At 41.5% G+C, this 20,465-nt stretch overlaps 1 protein-coding gene across 1 annotated transcript in view; it reads right to left on the bottom strand.

Moving 5' to 3' along the window:
• LOC115107623 (connector enhancer of kinase suppressor of ras 3-like) overlaps positions 1–20,465 on the bottom strand; it is a 48,490-nt gene that overhangs the window by 9,027 nt on the left and 18,998 nt on the right. The window contains exons 4-13 of the mRNA XM_065008477.1: positions 19,731–19,818; positions 16,971–17,012; positions 9,747–9,866; positions 8,960–9,019; positions 8,744–8,812; positions 7,744–7,890; positions 6,766–6,890; positions 5,315–5,514; positions 5,081–5,167; positions 4,157–4,474 (exon numbers count right to left, since the gene is read on the bottom strand). Coding sequence (XP_064864549.1) covers positions 4,157–4,474; positions 5,081–5,167; positions 5,315–5,514; positions 6,766–6,890; positions 7,744–7,890; positions 8,744–8,812; positions 8,960–9,019; positions 9,747–9,866; positions 16,971–17,012; positions 19,731–19,818 — 1,256 coding nt within the window. The remainder of the gene's footprint in view (positions 1–4,156; positions 4,475–5,080; positions 5,168–5,314; positions 5,515–6,765; positions 6,891–7,743; positions 7,891–8,743; positions 8,813–8,959; positions 9,020–9,746; positions 9,867–16,970; positions 17,013–19,730; positions 19,819–20,465) is intronic.

The following is a 20,465-nucleotide window of genomic DNA, read 5'->3' on the forward strand; positions in this document are numbered from 1 at the left end:
CTTTGTACAGTCCAACAGTTACAAACACCCCTCCTGCTGCTGTCACCACCAACCACTAGAGTCACAGATACAACAGCATCCTGTTTCACATGGCAATAGCATGTTGGTCTTGCTCTCCAAAATGTAGTGACATGGGTTTACAAAATGATATACATGTTAAGCATTTATCAACCCAAATATGTTTTAGTGGTTTGATCAAACTACATGCAAGAGATCAAATGAAGACATTAGCCCACTAGTAGGCACAAATGGAAGTGAGAGGAGCTGACTGCAAATGTTATTTGGGGTTAGTACTGCATGAGGGCACGTTTCACCTTTCAAATTCATCGCGGCAGGTTGGACAAACACTATTCCTAAATTTTAGACACCGCCCTGTGTACTATCTACTTGTATTCGGCTACAGATTGAAAATACCTTTACTCATATAAGAAAATCACAATCATGAACCTTCATTTTGCAGTCTAGATTTCCAGGTAGCACTAGGCAGGGTAGCCTAGTGGTTAGAGAGTTGGACTAGTAACCGGAAGGTTGCAAGTTCAAACCCCTGAGCTGACAAAGTACAAATCTGTCGTTCTGCCCCTGAACAGGTAAAAAAAATAATAATATGAAGGCAGTGTGTTAGATATCATTTAGAAAGTGTCTGACGAGGATAACAATTCCACGCATAAAAAAGGTTCAATTAAACACGGATACTTTAACGTCGGTACTTCTGATTAATGATTGGCTGAATGAATTAGATCAGACGAGAAACAACTTTTACACAACGCCTCCTCAACCTGTAACAAACTTTTAAACTTTTGAAAAAGTGCATTATCCAACCCATCAGATGAAGAAAGCTACTCTACAGATGCTTTGAAAGCATTGTGTTCTTCGTGAAGAGACAGCAATTGCATGAAAATACACAATTTTAGCATCAAGAAGCGTTTTCTGCTGCTGCCCTTGCTACTGATGATGAACGATTTCCGGTCATTATTCTTAATTTTCTATTTGGTTCAACATTTCTCAGTTTCCACTAGTGACCACAGCCACAAAGTCGAAATTGGCTTTAGCAAAAAAAAGTTTTGAAAACAAAAATGTGCTTTTTGGTCTTAATTTAAGGTTAAGGTTATGCATAAGGTTAGCAGTGTGGTTGGTTTAAGGTTAAGGTTTAAAATACATTTTTAAACGAAAAACTGTACAAATGGGCGGAGTTTTACTTTGTGACTGTGGTAACTAGTGACAACCGTTTCCTCCGTGACATGCTTGATATATGCTGTTCTGTCATCCGCCACTGAAAGTCGCCGTCGTTCTTAAAGTCTGCATACTTTAGGCAACAAATTAATGCAGGCTGAAAACAACTTGATAGTTCCTTCAGAACACCTAGGCCAGGGGTGCTTAAGTACTATTTGAGAAAGTCCGGTCGCACACATTTTCTTAGGTGGCAAAAGTCCGGATGTATAATATAATTTTTCAGCGTAGTAACAAACCCCCACTTCGCAAGCCATGCCCCTCTTGTTGGTGGAGAGAATATTTTGCCGTTTTAAAGCAAATTTCCTGCAATTCTACACATTTTGCATGGGGCAGATATTTTTGTTGTTTTTGCTGTTTTTAAAGCAAATTTCCTACAATTCTATGCATTCTTCCATGTCTAATGTGTGTTTATATGGTACCAACAATAATAAAATAAAACAATTATTCTTCTTATTTTTTATTATTCTTATTTTTCTGCCAGTTGAGTATGGAGGACCTGGGCCTTAATCTTTAGGCATATGATCATATTACATCACATGCATTACTCTCATAAAATACTTTATCTGGGATTTGTTCTCCAATTCACAACTAAACCTCTTTCCAGACATGGGCTGCCTGTCTGACCTGCGTAGTGTGTACCAGTGAGTTAGTACGCCTAAATCCTAGATTCCAATCTGATTGTGAAATGCCATGTAGGGCAGGCTATAGTCCTTTCTGTGATCAAACAGTAACAGAACTTTAACCAACTGGGCACACACTGGTTGAATCAACGTTGTTTCCACGTAATTTCATTGAAATTACGTTGAACCAGCATGGAATAGACGTCGAATTGACATCTGTACCTAATGGGAAGCTATGTCAAAGTCTGCCTCATGATCGGTCTGCATTAAAAAACTTTTCGAAGTTCTGCAATATGTTATAATTATTTTTTCAAATGGCAATCAGATCATTATTTTTAAGTAATTATTGTTGAGATAAGAAAGAACAAACAAGAAAGAAGCAACCAAAAGTGAAATTGCACCTTTTAATTATAGTTTAGAAAATGTTGAAACTATCACAGAGGTATTCATATTGCAAAGCACTTGAAAAGTATTGTGAGTTGCGACAACAACGAGACAGCCTATAGCGAGGAGGTCAGAGACCTGGCCGTGTGCTGCCAGGACAACAACCTCTCCCTCAACGTGATCAAGACAAAGGAAATTATTGTGGACAACAGGTCAAAGAGAACCGAGCATGCCCCCATTCTCATCGACAGGGCTGCAGTGGAGCAGGTTGAGAGCTTCAAGTTCCTTGGGGTCTACATCGACAACAAGGTCTAACATGGTCCAAGCACACCATGACAGTCGTGAAGCGGGCACGACAAAACCTATTCCCCCTCAGGAGACTGAAAAGATTTGGCATGGGTCCTCAGATCCTCAAAAGGTTCTACAGCTGCACCATCGAGAAAATCCAGAATGGTTGCATCACTGGCTGGTATGGCAACTGCTCGGCCTCCGACCGCGAGGCACTACAGAGGGTAGTGCGAACGGCCCAGTACATCACTGGAGCCAAGCTTCCTGCCATCCAGGAGCTCTATACCAGGCTGTGTCAGAGGAAGGCCTTACAAATTGTCAAAGACTCCAGCCACCCTATTCATAGACTGTTCAGTCTGCTACCACACGTCAAGTGGTACCGGAGCGACAAGTCTAGATCCAAGAGGCTTCTAAACAGCTTCTACCCCGAAGCCATAAGACTCCTGAACATCTAGTTAAATGGCTACCCAGACTATTTGCATTGCCCCCCCCTTCCCTCTCCACACCACTGCAACTCTCTGTTGTCATCTATGCATAGTCACTTTAATGAACTCTACCTACATGTACATACTACCTCAACTAACCGGTGCCCCCGCACATTGACTCTGTACAAGCAGCCCCCTGTATATATTGTTATTTTTTACTGCTGCTTTTTTCTATTCTATTATTGGAATGAAGACACTGATTTCCTCCTTTAATACAAGCTTCACAGCTCTTGCATATGTTTAGTATGTATGGTTAGTGTTGCTAAGGCACTATCTGTGTCTCAGTGTCTTCCTGGTCATGACATCATGTTATAGTTTCACATTGAATCATACCGGTTTTATTGAAGACCAGTTAGTGAGATAAAGTAGTTACACTTTTTTGAAATGTTACCTGAACTTCACAAAAATACTCACTCACTCACTCACTCACTCACTCACTCACAAAACACACTATTTGTAACAGCACCGGATCAAGGGTTTTCATAAGGTAGCTTCAAGAAAGGCCAACTCTGGCAGTTATGTCCATCGCATAGTAACATGAAACACTATGAAGAGAAGCACATGATCTCAAATAAAATGATAGGCTTTAATTACATCTATATATCAACTCATGAAATGAAATACAAAATAAAACGGCACAAAAATCAAATCAACTTCTTAAAATGATTTTAAACGTATGTACAAGAAATCTGTACAGACACAAACTAAATAACTTAACAATTTACACATAGGACAGTTCACCTACAGAAGCAAGGCGAATGTTCCCTAAACCTGAATGATAGTCCTTCTCTTGATTAGGAAAATGAGCACAAACAGAAACTTTCTTGTAATTTTCTCCAACTCCTCCACGAAACATTCTGAATCTGTCAGCATATTGAATCTAAAACCAGGTCTGTCACGCCAAAGAGTTGAAATGTAGCGAGAGATCCAACCAAATGGTCTACCCCTAGGCTATGTGGCGTTGAAATGAAGCGAAGCTTCCAAAAGCTGTTTTAGTGTTCCAAGTTCCAACAGAACGTTCCAGGTATGGTAGGTGTTAGTCAGAATACTGAGTGGAGAATCCATACCACTGTTAGATTATAGCAAGGTAAAGGCAGTGGGGGCGACACACGTTCCACTGTCCACAAGGTCGAGGCACTCGTCAATGACTCAACAGCCTGAGGCGGGCTAGCCAGCCCCCCAGGATCGAAGAGGGTTCAGACGGAGGGCGTTTGGGAGTAGCAGCAGCACTAGGGGTCATAATTGTAGCCGGGACCTTTTTCGATGATGCCTCCTGGTAGGGGATGGTGGCGCTGTTGTGCAGGTCAGCATTTATGAAGCACTGGGAGCCCCGGATGTGGTCGACGCCACGGACCAGCTGGCCAGATCGACCCTCCAGGGGTCTGTAGGGTAGGGGGAAGAACGAGGCCTCCTCAGAGATGGTGGCGATGCGCTCGTTACTCAGGTATCTGTGCAGGATGTCCTCTCCTGCAAGAGTAGAATAGGACTTCATTGTCCATCCAAGAACATCATCACCATGCAAGAACCATATATAAGACAGGAATCTCAGCATGGGGCTGGCATAGACTGTAGATGCATAACTAGAGCTAGAAACTAGAGTTTTTCCTGACTGTACTCTGACCAGTAAAACCTTTGTGCCTACTTACACTGGTACATGTATATATACTCATCGAACACACATGATATACTCATAGACATACACAAACGAACACACTTGTCTCACAACATCCGCAGAACCATCGCTGTTTAAGAATAATTGAGTCTAAGAAGAAGTTGCGGCAAAAGTCAACATTGGTTATGCTGGGGCTTACCCCAAAGTTAATGAACAATGACTTAAGAATTTAAGGCATGCAATCCGAGTCTGCCTCAGTTTGTTCTGCAGTGTAAATGAGCTTGTGAAATGGTCCTTCTGATAACAGTGGATTTGCCTCAGTTAGGTTCCGTCCCAAATGGCACCCTATTCCTTATATTGTCCACTACTTTTGACCGGGACCCTAATCAAAAGTAGTGCACTATATAGGGTGCCATTTGGGATGCAGATGGCACCCAGTGCTATAGATGTAGCAGGTGTACCTTTTCTCCCTTGGGGCCAGGGTCTGTAGGATGAATCAGACATGCCCAAACACGAGTCTACAGGCATGGACAGGGGCCGTGGTTTACCTGTAAAGAGTTCAAATATCAATCTTTTCAATTATTATCAATCTTTACTGTGATTAATCTGGGTAAAAGTGTGATTGTGTGTGTGTGCACTGACCTTGTGTGTGTGTGTGTGTTTGTTTGTGCGTGTGTGTATGTTAGGGTACTGACCCCGTCTGGATGTCCGTTGTCTCAGGCGGGTTACTGGGGCTGGTTGGGCTGGTTGGAGGTTGGGCTCAGGAGGGGGGCAGACTCTGATCTTGTTGTCATAGTCTGCAATGGTGAAGCGCCGTCTGCCCTCATCCAGGAAGGAGTTTGGAGACTGTGAACCCTTCGGTCTCAGTTTGACACTGGCTGTAGGCTTCTCATCTCTGTGATGAGAGGAAAAGAAGAAACAACATCAATGTCAGCTAACAGAGTAGTATCCAGCTAACAGATCAGTATCCAGCTAACAGAGCAGTATCCAGCTAACAGAGTAGTATCCAGCTAACAGAGTAGTATCCAGCTAACAGAGTAGTATCCAGCTAACAGATCAGCATCCAGCTAACAGATGAGCATCCAGCTAACAGATCAGTATCCAGCTAACAGATCAGTATCCAGCTAACAGAGTAGTATCCAGCTAACAGATCAGTATCCAGCTAACAGAGTAGTATCCAGCTAACAGATCAGTATCCAGCTAACAGAGTAGTATCCAGCTAACAGATCAGTATCCAGCTAACAGAGTAGTATCCAGCTAACAGATCAGTATCCAGCTAACAGATCAGTATCCAGCTAACAGAGTAGTATCCAGCTAACAGATCAGTATCCAGCTAACAGAGTAGTGTCCAGCTAACAAATCAGTATCCAGCTAACAGAGTAGTATCCAGCTAACAGATCAGTATCCAGCTAACAGAGCAGTATCCAGCTAACAGAGTAGTATCCAGCTAACAGATCAGTATCCAGCTAACAGAGTAGTATCCAGCTAACAGATCAGTATCCAGCTAACAGAGTAGTATCCAGCTAACAGATCAGTATCCAGCTAACAGAGTAGTATCCAGCTAACAGATCAGTATCCAGCTAACAGAGTAGTATCCAGCTAACAGATCAGTATCCAGCTAACAGAGTAGTATCCAGCTAACAGAGCAGAAACCAGCTAACAGAGTAGTATCCAGCTAACAGATCAGTATCCAGCTAACAGAGTAGTATCCAGCTAACAGAGCAGTATCCAGCTAACAGAGCAGAAACCAGCTAACAGAGGAGTATCCAGCTAACAGAGCAGTATCCAGCTAACAGAGCAGTATCCAGCTAACAGAGTAGTATCCAGCTAACAGAGTAGTATCCAGCTAACAGAGCAGTATCCAGCTAACAGAGCAGAAACCAGCTAACAGAGCAGTATCCAGCTAACAGATCAGTATCCAGCTAACAGAGCAGTATCCAGCTAACTGAGGAGTATCCAGCATTGTAGGGGTACAAATACTTTTTTCTTCCCAAACAGTAATTTCAACAGAAGTTCTAAGTACATGGGACTTAATGGACTAAACAAGAGTTGGGGTTTTCCCATTCCTAAATCCTGAGGAGGGCAGAGATACAGACAGTCAAACCGACCGACAGACAGTCAAACAGACAGACAGACAGATACTCACCGTGGGGTATAGGGTACAGTGGGGGGAGGAGGAATAAATAGGTCCAGAATGGCTGGCTTTTCTTTTTTCATGCGGGCTTCACTGGCATGTTTTGGAGACTGGATCTTAGGCATACTCAGGGCGCTCTAACACACAGAACAACAAAATACTTGTTATAATAATCAAATCAAATACATTTTTAGTGGTCACATATACGTGTTTAGCAGATGTTATTGATGTTATTGCAGGTGTAACGGAATAGATTCCCAGATATTTCCAAATGTTGTCAAATAAAAACACTAAAACAACAGAAATCTGTGTTAAATGATTGGCTTGAGGTAGCTTAGCTGATAAAATTAGACAACTTCACCATAACGATCAGCAAAATAATCACCAAAATACTAATGCGTTACATGGCGTTATTTCGAATTAAGCAAATTTCCCTTTGGTAAAATCCAGACCTGGCGAGATTACAGTGTAGTCGGGACACACTGACTCAGCCCACTACTGACATTTGAAGGACTATGCAATCTATTTAAAACACACTTCCTAAACGGGTTCTGAAACACAAAGCCTATTCAGTCACACTAGACCCATGATCTGTGAACATGAGTCACCTTCAAAAGACGTCTGACATCAATACATGGTTGGACTTTGTGCTGTTCTTTTTTTGAGGAAGAAATAGGAAGAAGGGATTAATTATTAGTTACAACCCATCCACTGAAAGACGCAGCCCGGGTGGCTGAATAACTGAGGAACTTGTCCTATCTTGTCAAACCGCACCAAAAACAAACAGCTCTGGGATACCAAACACAAAAATGTCACACCTATGATGACAGATGAAAATATATCCAGAATTGATTCAACACTATGATATCAACAGGGATAAGGGGAGCTGGGACCACCTGTTCTATGGTTGTTCTTCAATCAAACAAGCTGTGTGTGTGTGTGTGTGTGTGTGTGTGTGTGTGTGTGTGTGTGTGTGTATTACGGCTCTACCTGCACCAGAAGGGGCCTCCAGCGCATGTTTTTCAGGGGGGCCGGGGTGAAGCTAAAGGTACCCGAGGGCCTCTTCTTCACCACCAGAGTAACGCCTGCTGGGTCCGCCTTCAGCTTACCCACCAGGTTGTCCAGCTGCCAGCCCACCTGGAGGCACCACAGACAGACAGATAGGACACCTCGTCAGACCCATCCAGCATCACAACCCTCATCATCTCATCCATCATCACTACTCCCATCAGCAGACCTTTCATCACATCCATCATCACCCCCATCATCATCACTCCCATCAGCAGACCCTTCATCACATCCATCATCACTCCCATCATCCTTACTCCCATCATCACATCTATCGTCATCACTCCCATCATTACATCCATCATCACATCCATCATCATCATCACATCCATCATCCTCACTCCCATTATCACTCTCATCATCACTCCCATCATCATCATCCCATCATTATATCCATCATCATCACATCTATCGTCATCACATCTATCGTCATCACTCCCATCATCACATCCGTCATCATCACATCCATCATCCTCACTCCCATTATCACTCCCATCATCACTACCATCATCATCATCATCCCATCATTATATCCATCATCATCACATCTATCGTCATCACATCCATCATCCTCACTCCCATCATCACATCCATCATCAGATCTATCATCATCACATCTATCGTCATCACTCCCATCATCACATCCATCATCATCACATCCATCATCCTCACTCCGATCATCATCATCACATCATCTCATCCATCATCATCACTCCCATCATCATCAATCCCATCATCACATCCATCATCATCAGTGCCATCAGCAGAACCTTCATCATCAACACTTTCTGTCTATCCCTGTGCTCCTACCATTATTGAGTAAGAGCTTGTTGTTGATTTATCAAAGATATTTGGTCTCTCTCAGCCCTGGGTTAGGCTGAGAGATAATGGACAGATGAGAGAAGCTCTATGAGGTAGCTACCACTGTCTGCTTGTTGACCTGGACGACCTCGTCTCCTGCGTGGATCCTGTGTGTTCTGTCTGCTGGAGACTGGAGGGCAGAGGACAACAGAAAGACAGATCACAGTACTGTACATCTGACTGGATCACTCCAGACCATCTACTATCTACACTCCAGACTACTAGACTACTCCAAACTACTCCAGACTACTACTATCGGGATAGACGGGATACTCACATGTTCTGTGGTTCCTGTGATGATGTGAAGCCCGTCGTAGGTGGATTTGATATACAACCCCTAAGATGACACAGGACAGCATAATGTAAGGAAGAAGCAATCAATCTCAGAGACTGAGAAATCAAGCAGTACATCTAGCTCGGGCTGATCATGTAAGACTCTTCACTAGTCACTACTTTTTGACCTGACACCTATGGGCCCTGGTCAAACGTTGTGCATTATACAGTATACGGTCAGTGGCGGGAAAAGTACTAAATTGTCATACTTGAGTAAAAGTAAAGATACCTTAATAGAAAATGACTAGTAAAAGTCAAAGTCAACCAGTAAAATATTACTTGAGTTAAAGTCTAAAAGTATTTGGTTTTAAGTATACTTAAGTATCAAAAGTAAATATAATTGCTAAAATGTACTTAAGTATCAAAAGTAAAAGTATAAACCCTTTAAAATTCCAACACTCAGACATAATTTACAAACGAAGCGTTTGTGTTTAGTGATTCCGCCAGATCATAGGCAGTAGGGATGACCAGGGATGTTCTCTTGATAAGTGTGTGAATTGGACCATTTTCCTGTCAAAATGTAACAAGTACTTTTGGGTGTCAGGGAAAATTTATGGAGTAAAAATAATATTATTTTCTTTAGGAATGTAGTGAAGTAAAAGTATGCAAAAATATAAATAGTAAAGTAAAATACAGATACCCCAAAAATCAAATTAAGTAGTACTTTAAAGTATTTACACCACTGTATATGGCATAGGGTGCCATTTGGGATGCAGGCTAACTCTTCTCACCAGTCCATCCCTAGGTCTGATGTTCGTGATATGGACCTCCTCCAGACAGGCCATCTGACTCTTCTGGGGGTCAGAGGTCGTCCTCATCGTCTGCTCACTGATCACGTTCAGAGCCACAGACTGGAATGGAACATATAACTGAATACACTCAGCTACGTTGTCTCAGAACACAAATTTACACTGAACAAAAATATCAACGCAACATGTAAAGTGTTGGTCACATTTTTTCTAAGTTGAAATAAAATATCCCAGAAATGTTACATATGCTTATTTCTCGGAAATATTGTACACAAATGTATTTACATCCCTGTTAGTGAGCATTTCTCCTTTACCAATATAATCCATCCACCTGACAGGTGTGGCATATAGGTGCACCTTGTGCTGGGGACAATAAATGGCTACTCTAAAATGTGAAGTTTTTTCACACAACACAATGCCACAAATGTCTCAAGTTGAGGGAGCATGCAATTGGTATGCTGACTGCAGGAATGTCCACCAGAGCTGTTGGCAGAGAATTGATTATTCATTTCTGTATCATAAGCCACCTCCAACATCGTTTCAGAGAATTTGGCAGTACATCCAACTGGCCTCACAACCGCAGACCATGTGTATGGCGTTGTGTGGGTGAGCAGTTTGCTCAGAGTGCCCCACTGTGGCGGTGGGGTTATGGCATAGGCAGGCATAAGCTACAGACAACAAACGCAATTGCATTTTATCGATTGACAATTTGAATATACAAAAATACCCCAAAGAGATCATGAGGCCCATTGTGAGGTATCTGTAACCCTAAGATGCATATCTGTATTCCCAGTCATGTGAAATCCATAGATTAGGGCCTAATTAATTTATTTCAATTGACTTTTTTCCTCATATATGTATGTAACTCAGTGAAATCTTAGAAATTGTTGCATGTTGCATTTGATATTTTTGTTCAGTATACTGAACTTTGGGGAAATAACCATTGTCATTGTAATCTCGTTAACAAGACACTGCCTCGCAATGTATGCACAATTAGCCTGGGGACAAGGTTATGGTTATTATAAAGAGCTATTCTGGTGTGTTGGATCTCTGGTGTGTGATCATGCATGATGGAGCTAAACTTCAGGTGAGGGGAGGGAAAGACTGTAGTCACACGTTAGTGCTAATGACTGGATTGGTTAATTAAGCAATAAGGCCCGAAAGGGGTGTGGCTAAGGGCTATATCCAGGCACTCTGCATTGCATCGTGCATAAGAACAGCCATGGTATATTGGCCATATACCACCCAGGGTGCCTTATTACTATTATAAACTGGTTACCAACGTAATTAGAGAAGTAAAAATAAATATTTTGTCATTCCCGTGGTTTATGGTCTGATATACCACAACTGTCAGCCAATCAGCACTCAGGGCTCGAATCACCCCATTTATAATTAAGTGATAATGCCAGAGAAGCCTTGGAGGTTGGAAGGAATGGATATGGGGGACGGAAGATGGCGGAAACTGAGATTTAGTTTGAAACGGCTAGTGAGCCGAGTGAAGCTAATAGACCAGAAAGTGAGAATGAGTGGGTTACAGTGGCAAACAAAAAGGGAAACAAGAGAAGTAAAGTATGTTGGAAAATAGGAAACCACAAGAATCGATTTTTGGTCGGAGTCAGGGTTTTGGATCAATGCTACTTGGGAAATCCATTTATTGTCTCCAGGAAAATCTGGAATGTGTTGGAAGAAAGTATGGAGTCAGTGAGAGTCACAAAAGAAGTGGCCTTATTTAGATTTTTGTCTGCGGAGCAGAAGAAGCGTGTGTTAAGACTCAAAAAAATGTCTTAGTGGAATGTTTCCTGCATGGATTTCCGTAGCAGGGCACCTATCAAGGTTATTTCTGGGGTGGTGCAAGAAATAAAGGCAGAGAATATAACTGAAGACATCGATGGAGTGGGAGTGCACGTCGACTGACCTGTATGGTGGATGGAGGAAAGAAGTTCACTTCATCCATGCTACTGTTCTTTGATGAAGGATCTCTCCCTTCTCATACAGTGGTTGCTCCACTAAAAGTTTTGTGATTATGCTGCGGGACTTAGAGGTAATTTGTGGTTTAGTATTGTACCCTGCATCACTACTTCATTGCACCAGACCAGCACAAGGGGGAGGTCCCAAGGAGCTACTGTGTTTCTGTAGTACTGTAGTCTACTCCCGACCGGTGACATTGTACATTGCCTGAGTGGCGTAGCGGTCTAAGACACTGAATCGCAGTGCTACTGATGCTGGTTCAATACCCATGCTGGCCTCGATTGGGAGGCCCATGAGATGACTGTAGGTTTTTGGTTTCTCTCCCTCTAAAAACAATAAATAATTCTAAATAACAACTAGCTTTATTTACAAATTAGTAACAATGTCTCACCCCTTGTTCAAGAATGTCCCTTTTCTCGCTCATTTTACATTATTTGAAAACGAAATCATCTCCAAAATATTGTTATTTTTTAAACAAAGTGATTCATATTATTTTTCATTTAGAATTATATAAAAGCCCCTTGGATATTCTCACAGATATATTATTAACCCTGATATTAGCAGGACAATATATATTGGTCATATTTGTCATGACTTCCCGAGAGGCGCACAATGGGACTGCCTTGCAGTCCTTGTAATTTCAATTTAATACACCAGAAATAATTATTTTTATTACTATTATGTATCACATCCGACCATGATTGGGAGTCCCATAGGGTGGCGCCCAATTGGCCCAGCTTTTCTCTCCCTCTAAAAGCAAAAATACATGTTTTGGCCTTTACAAATATTATTTTGGCCTTTACTCAGATTACAATCGCTCACTTTTGTTTTTTGAAAACGAAATAACCTCCAAAATATCATTATATATTATCAAATTGATGGCACAGTCAAATAGTCCGGCACCTACATAAAGCTGAGTGACTCACTCATTCATGGCGTTGATTCACAATAAATAAGTACCTGAAAGTCTTTAATAAAGAAATGTTTTGGTTATCCTGACCTGGACACTATGTACAGTATTATAATAGCCCTCCCGATTGGCGCAGTGGCCTAAGACACTGCATCGCAGTGCAAAATGCGTTGCCAAAGATGCAGGTTTGATACCTGTGCCGGCCGCCACCGGGAGACCCATATGTAATTATTGGAGGTCAATATTTTTCAATATACTGCAGGCCTACCGTAGGCGACATGAGTCTCACTAGTGTTGAGTAATGTGCTGTTAAAAGAGCATATTGAAGTTAGAAGCAATAGCCTACAACTATTTTAGCACCGTTTCACGCTGCTCCGAGATTAGCATGGGGACTGGTCTTGATAAATCAATAAGATTTTTATTTTCACTGAATCTCCATTTGGGTATTGGTTAGACTACAATTATACAATTAGGGTGTAGAAATGTTATCCCCTTAGTGTAACATTTATTTAACTAGGCAAGTCAGTCAAGAACAAATTCTTATTTACAGGGACAGCCTACTCCTGCCTCCCATTCAGGGAATTGAACCCTGGTCTCCCGCGTGCCCGCACGACACGGGGATTCTTTAGCTAAATTGCCCAGTACTGTAGCCTACTCCCGACCGCCATATTGTACAGTGCCATATTTTCCGTTCCATCCTAACGGAAACCCAGAGGGTTTTTCGTATTTCTTGGAATAGAAACACCATAATATTAAGTAAATTATGCAAAATTTCCTAAAATCAGTCCCATGTACTATGTTCTCTCAAAAAAAGGTTTTAAATTCTCTAGTACAGCCACTATGGAAGGCTATCAAATGCTTCTCAAAGATGCCCTCTAGTGGTCAAACTAGCACTAATTAGCTTTAATGGTTACAATGACACTTAAATAATGTGCCATATAATTCTGCGGTACCGTTCAAGCTTTGCTGCAGTATGCTGCAACTTTTAAAGAACAAACCACTGTATAAAGATAGGATTCGTGAGATACCCTGTAAGAGCTTTTGTGCACAAGCCCGTTAAGTGTCATGAATTAAAAATATTTGGTCATGTGTCAAGTGTGTACAGAAGGAAAGAATATTGTATGCCAGATGAAGGGAAATGCTGCAACTGTAGAGGTGAACATGCGCCTGAATTCTTGGGGTGCCCTGTTAGGGTGAAGGAAAATGAGGTGGCAAGGGTAAGTAGAGTCCAGAGTGTCTCCTATCTGTAGGGACGGTGAGAAAACTGAAAGGAACGAGTGGCGGAGAAGAAGAAATGGTAGTAGAGCCACCCGGACCAGGGAAGGTTTCTCATCAACCGAGGGATAGTGAAATGCTATGTGTTAAAAAGGTGGACTTTGTATTATTTATTGCAATGGTCATAGACTTCTTCTCTGCTTGTGCTGTACAGTTTAAGAAAATGTGAATCATTGTGAATGCCGCTGAACGTTTTTTGGGTCTTCGTGATTTCACAGCACGGCGGTGAATGTAGCCCTATCTAGGGATGTATTTTGGAGTGGACTGTGATTGAAGGAGTATGATGTTTTTGTGTGTTTTATTTTGTATGATGTCTTTTCCCCCTTTCCTGGAATGTTTGTTGTTGTGGCCCCCCAATGGTGGAACAAACTCCCTCACGACGCCAGGACAGCGGAGTCAATCACCACCTTCCGGAGACACCTGAAACCCCACCTCTTTAAGGAATACCTAAGATAGGATAAAGTAATCCCTCTCACCCCCCTCCCCCCTTAAAAGATTTAGATGCACTACTGTTCCACTGGATGTCATAAGGTGAATGCACCAATTTGTAAGTCGCTCTGGATAAGAGCGTCTGCTAAATGACTTAAATGTAAATGTAAATGTTGTTTCTTATTCAATACCTGTCCAGTTGGTGGTGGTAATGCACCATTGGATGCCAACCGTCGTTAAACCCTATCGAAGAAGAAGTGTTTGGAGGATATATTAGCAAGGGTGTTGTTAGGTCCGAGACGAAGTTGAGGGCCGGCAAACTGGGATGCGTCGTTCGTTCTATTGCCAGAGACGCGACCCAGTCGTTCAGTCTTTTTGTTCTGTATAGTCGTTTGTTCTAAAGGGTCCATTGCCATACAGGCTGGCAACGTTCTTATCCCTAGCTTGCTAGCTAGCCAATTACGGCTAACTTACAGTCATGTCAAACAGTGCAGACAGCATAAAAACAATAGCTGCATTTGTTTAAGCTGTTTTCTGGTGACATTCATTTGGATACATTCATAACAATGAGCTAACGAGGCACAATTTCACCTGGCGTAGGAAACGTGCTCTCTCGTTAGAACACTGTTGTTCAGAGGAGCTAGCCAACATCACAGCTAACACAATCACTTCAATCTGAAGCTGGAAAGACTGCAAACTAGCTCCACTTCGTTTCAACATTTTTCAATTGTATATATCCATAAAAATGATGCCAGCTGATTCATGATTTCGACTGGCTGAGAAACGCTGCCTGTCTCTCTCTCTCCTACCGACTCCCAACACCTACACGTTCATTACTATGAGACAGTTGGAGATCGAAATTGAATATTGAAACAATGTTGCAGATGTCGGGGAGATAAACAACAAGGTTTATACAAATCTCAGCTGTCAGCTTGAAAACGAAATGTGTGTCTAAAAGAAATGGAGATAATGTCCAGATGCTTTAAATAGTGGAGATCAAGTTTATAACTTCCCTGCCTAGGCTGATGAGACAGTGGATTGTGCAGTCAGATGGAACACAGTAAATTGATTTAGTCGGTGGTTACTTGTGGAATAGACACCAGCTGGAATGCACTTTTAGCCAATCAGCATTCAGGATTAGACCCACCCCGTTGTATAATGGTTCTTTCAAGGGACATTTTAGCGTGGGTGTTACTTTGCCTTGTGCTTGTAGCTCTGTACACTGCCACTCATTGAATTCAATTCCGTTGTTTTCTATACCCTTCTGTTTTGGATTTGTCTTCTGACAAACAAGTTACCATAGGAACTTCAGTTGCACCACAAGGTGCCACTCATTCTAAGTCATAACATAGGGCAGATAGGTAGGGCCCCTTTACAATCCATGTTGTCATAGCTTTGTCATTACATGGTGCTTGGGGCTGTAGTTAGGGGTCTTCAAAAATAAAGGGAGGTGTTAGTGTGTTCCTAGAGCTAGTTCTACTCTTTTTGGACATTTTCCTATGTTTTGTGGTGGAAAACTGAGCAGGTCGAGCATAACAAGTCAAACCTGTTACCCATAGATAGACAGGGTAGAAATATATATATTAAAAACATTTTAAAGGTGTGAAGCTTGCATTCAATTGCACACAACAAGCTTCCATTCCCCCTGTCACAAGGGGATTCATGGCTGATTTAAGAACAAATCATCAACCTCTTGAGATAGGAAAGTGTGTTTTTTATGAAGTTGTGTGCTCTCTATGACAGAATGTTGAAATTCAGTGAAATGAACATCTTTTTTTTTACACTTCTCAAAAGGCACTGAATTGGTGGAAAGACTTTTATTAATCTACAATTTCTTATCCCTGGGAAACGTGGGCCTAGGAGGCTTACAGGGATATTGGTATACACAGCTCAATACATTCTGTATTTATTTATTTTTTACACAAATGCACTTTCATTTAAACTTTAAAACTGCAAAGTTTTCTCTCTGCCTCATGGCAAAATGGGTAGTATTGTAGGATATTAGCTTTAAAGCTGCAACAGCCTGACACACTTACATAAGCATTGTACAACTTGGCTGTAAACAGCACAGCATGGGAGGCTGAGGTTATACAGTAGGTCAGCTTCTGAGGGAAACTGCTGATTCAAACTAATATTATCACTTAGTTAATTAAGTTTTCAGCTGACTGTGTAGCCCAAAGGCCCCCTAGGCAGGGCTATCTCACCCAGGATGTGGAAGCAGGGTTTCTGTAGACCATCACAGCACTGGGATTCATCCCAAATGGCACCATATTCCCCATGTAGTGCACGACTTTTCACCATGTCCATAGGGGTCTCGTCAATAATAGTACATTATATAGGGAATAGGGTGTCATTTGGAAAACAGCTCTGCACTGTATAAACAAATCCCTGCACCCATACGGGAACATATCAGACATCACAAGAACCATGGCAGTCTCTACAGGAAAGTGAAGTGTGTGTACGTGTGTGTGTGTGTGTGTGTACATGCTTTGCCTGTGTGTATGTGTGTGTGTGTGTGTGTGTTTCCTGTGTGTATATCTGTATGCAGTGTGTTTATTTGGAAGCTCCAGGGCTGACTTGGTGAACAGACCAGACCAGAGGTAAAAAGAGGATGCACCACTTACCACTTCCAGAATCTTCTCCTCCATGTCATAAACTGTGCAGTCCTGCAATCAGAGACAGAAGTATATTTCACAAGATACTACAGTAAAACACTTAAGCTGTGTCCCTCTGAGGCGTAGCAGGAAATAGTGAGCGAAAACACAAATTAGCAGTGAGCGGAGGACAAATATTTGTGGAAATAAAAAATTGGGAGTGAAACCAAACAGGAATGCAAAAAGCATCCCAAATATACAGGACGATGTGTCTTGTGGGCACTTAAATAACAACTCCCTGTAAACAGTGTGACAAGATGATTGCACGACAGATCTGTGGCGTCACTTAACTATAGGGAGCAGTGAGGTGGAGAGGACACTGCTCCCACTCTGTATCCGTCACTATGACTGTGTCCTAAATAGCAACCTATTCCCTTTTTAGTCCACTACTTTTGACCAGGACCCTATTGGCTAGTGCACTATATAGGGAACAGGGTGCCATTTGGGATACAACAGACTCTGTATACTTCACGTTTTGAGGGAGAGAGCAGAATTAGGCTGATATTTCCTCCTCCCACGTGCTGCTGGTGGAGGTCTTCAGTGGGAATATCAGTACTTTTGTGAAGCACCACAGCACAGTTGAAAAATATATGTCAAATAGAAATCCAAAATGGATGGTGTTAAGAGATAGATGGGAGGGGCTGAATGGAGCTGTTGGGTGGGACTGATACCAACTACATAACAAATGTAAAACATACAGGGTCTGTAAAATGTATATAGGTTCAGAACTTTTGTGAAATAACACAGTTAAAAATATATGGCAGATATAAATCCAACTGGATGGACATCAGAAATTGAGGAAGGCCAGGACTAAAAACAAACAAAATATAACTATTGTAAAATAGATTGTGTCTGTAAAATGTATATAGTATATATAAGCTGGAAGTAGAAGCCTAAGCGTTGTTGTTCACTAGTTTACTCCAATTGGGGAGGGGTGGTAGGGTTTGGGGAACAATAAAGGAAGGTATATTTAAAAAAGTGTGTATGTGTATACAGTTGAAGTCGTAAGTTTACATACACTTAGGTTGGAGTCATTAAAATTTGTTTTTCAACCACTCCACAAATTTCTTGTTAACAAACTGTAGTTTTGGCAAGTCTGTTAGGACATCTACTTTGTGCATGACACAAGTCATTTTCCCAACAATTTTTTACAGACAGATTATTTCACTTATAATTCACTGTATCACAATTCCAGTGGGTCAGAAGTTTACATACACTAAGTTGACTGTGCATTTAAACAGCTTGGAAAATACCAGAAAATGATGTCAACAAGAAATTTGTGGTTGAAAAACGAGTTTTAATGACTCAAACCTAAGTGTATGTAAACTTCTGACTTCAACTGTATATGTATATATATGTATGAATGTTTATATATATATATGTGTGCATGTGTATGTACAGTATGTATATATATTTACCCCCAAAATATATGGGGGATTGGAAATTATGCAGGCAATTACATTGATGAAAGCAACAATCTATCCGCAATATTAAAGCTGATCCACCTTCTAAAAAAACAAACATGTGCTTTAACCATCCAGTGGTCCTGTTCTTATTGCATCCTGTGGTGAGTGTCTGTGTGGGTGTCACGTTCGTCATAAGGATCGGACCAAGGCGCAGCGTGGTATGTGTACATTCTCTTTTTAATGAATGACCAAAAACAACAAACAACCAAACGAAACGTGAAGCTATAACTCAACATAGACAAGATCCCACAACTAACAATGGGGAAAATGGCTACCTAAATATGATCCCCAATCAGAGACAACGATAAACAGGTGTCTCTGATTGGGAACCAATACAGGCCAACATAGACATACAAAAACCCTAGATGACAAAAACCCTAGACATACAACAACTAGAGTACCCACCCTAGTCACACCCTGACCAAATGAAAATATATAGAAAAACAGAGAATCTAAGGTCAGGGCGTGACAGTGGGGCACAAATTCAGCTTACACTCCCTATTTGAACTCCACCTCAATGAGTAATAGATCAGAAGAAGTAGCCTCTCATGCAGGGTTTTTAAGGTCTCGTGTGACAGACATTGTGACCCTAGAAGTTCATGTAAGACGGTGTTACGGCAGATCTCCTCTTCGTCTGAAGAGGAGTAAGGATCGAACCAAGGTGCAGCGTGGTAAGTGTCCATAACTTTAATCAAAGAAAGCACTGAACACTAAATATAAAAATAACAAAAGAATTGTGAAGAGAAGAAACTAAACCAAAACAGTCCCGTGTGGCGACAAACACTGACACGGAAACAAACACCCACAAACCAACAGTGAAACCCAGGCTACCTAAGTATGATTCTCAATCAGAGACAACTAACGACACCTGCCTCTGATTGAGAACCATACTAGGCCGAAACAGAAACCAAACATAGAAAAACAAACATAGACTGCCCACCCCAACTCACGCCCTGACCATACTAAATAAAGACAAAACAAAGGAAATAAAGGTCAGAACGTGACAGACGGGCTTTGAAACCACAGAGAATTTTTTCAGAGATGTTTTGCTTTTTACATGCCTTAAAAAACTGTCATTTTTGGTTCCCAGAACGTTCATGAGAGGGGCTCTATTTTAATTTGTGTGTTGACTACGAGCATGAAAGAAATATTCATGCATCATGCTAATTTAACAAACACACACAAGTAGTTTCCTTGTAGGCAAAGTCATCCCAAAGTCCTATGAAACCTCATGAGAGTGAATAGTGATGATTAGAGAACAAACCTTCTGAACGGTGGAGGTGAGTTCCAGACACAGCTGAATGATTCTGTTCTTAGTGCAGGTGAAGTCACTGATCCCCGTCAGAGAAGTCCTGTTATATAGAGACCAGAGGAAGGACAGGAGTCATTCCAATTACAACAACCCCAATAACACAGCAGTAACCTATCTATCGCTGTGTGTACAATCATAACATCAGGTGCAATTATGGAGCTGAATGTGATGACAGTTCTGTAGAATATAGCAATTATGAGTGTTGTTGTGTGACAGATGCATGAAGACAGCATCTAAATAAAAACATCCCAGGTATGTGAGAAATGTAATAGTAATTATTGTTGACTTGATGAGAAGGGCTTTGACTCGTCATCTATGTAGGTTACAGTACACACCCTAACATGTTTTGAGGGGTTACTAACAGCATCTGCTGTTGTCTGTCAATACAGATGTTTCATTTTGCAGCGGAGACCTTCTGGAATGCGTCTCAAGCCGACACAAGCACAGAAATACAACCGGCTGCATTACTTCACTTGGAAAGACTTCACTGTGGCTGTTTTGACTACCAGACACTAAAACATTTCCTCAAGTCAAGACTTTAACAGGATAACATGTATGTTAACATGGGCATCACTTAAGACCCTAATAGAATGCATTCCTTCCAGGTGAAATGTTAAGTGTGTGTGTGTGTGTGTGTGTGTGTATGTGTGTGTGTCACTGCCTATGTGCATGTGTGTAAGTGTGTTT

Source organism: Oncorhynchus nerka, linkage group LG24 (assembly GCF_034236695.1).
Source record: "Oncorhynchus nerka isolate Pitt River linkage group LG24, Oner_Uvic_2.0, whole genome shotgun sequence".
Classification (NCBI taxonomy): Eukaryota; Metazoa; Chordata; class Actinopteri; order Salmoniformes; family Salmonidae; genus Oncorhynchus; species Oncorhynchus nerka.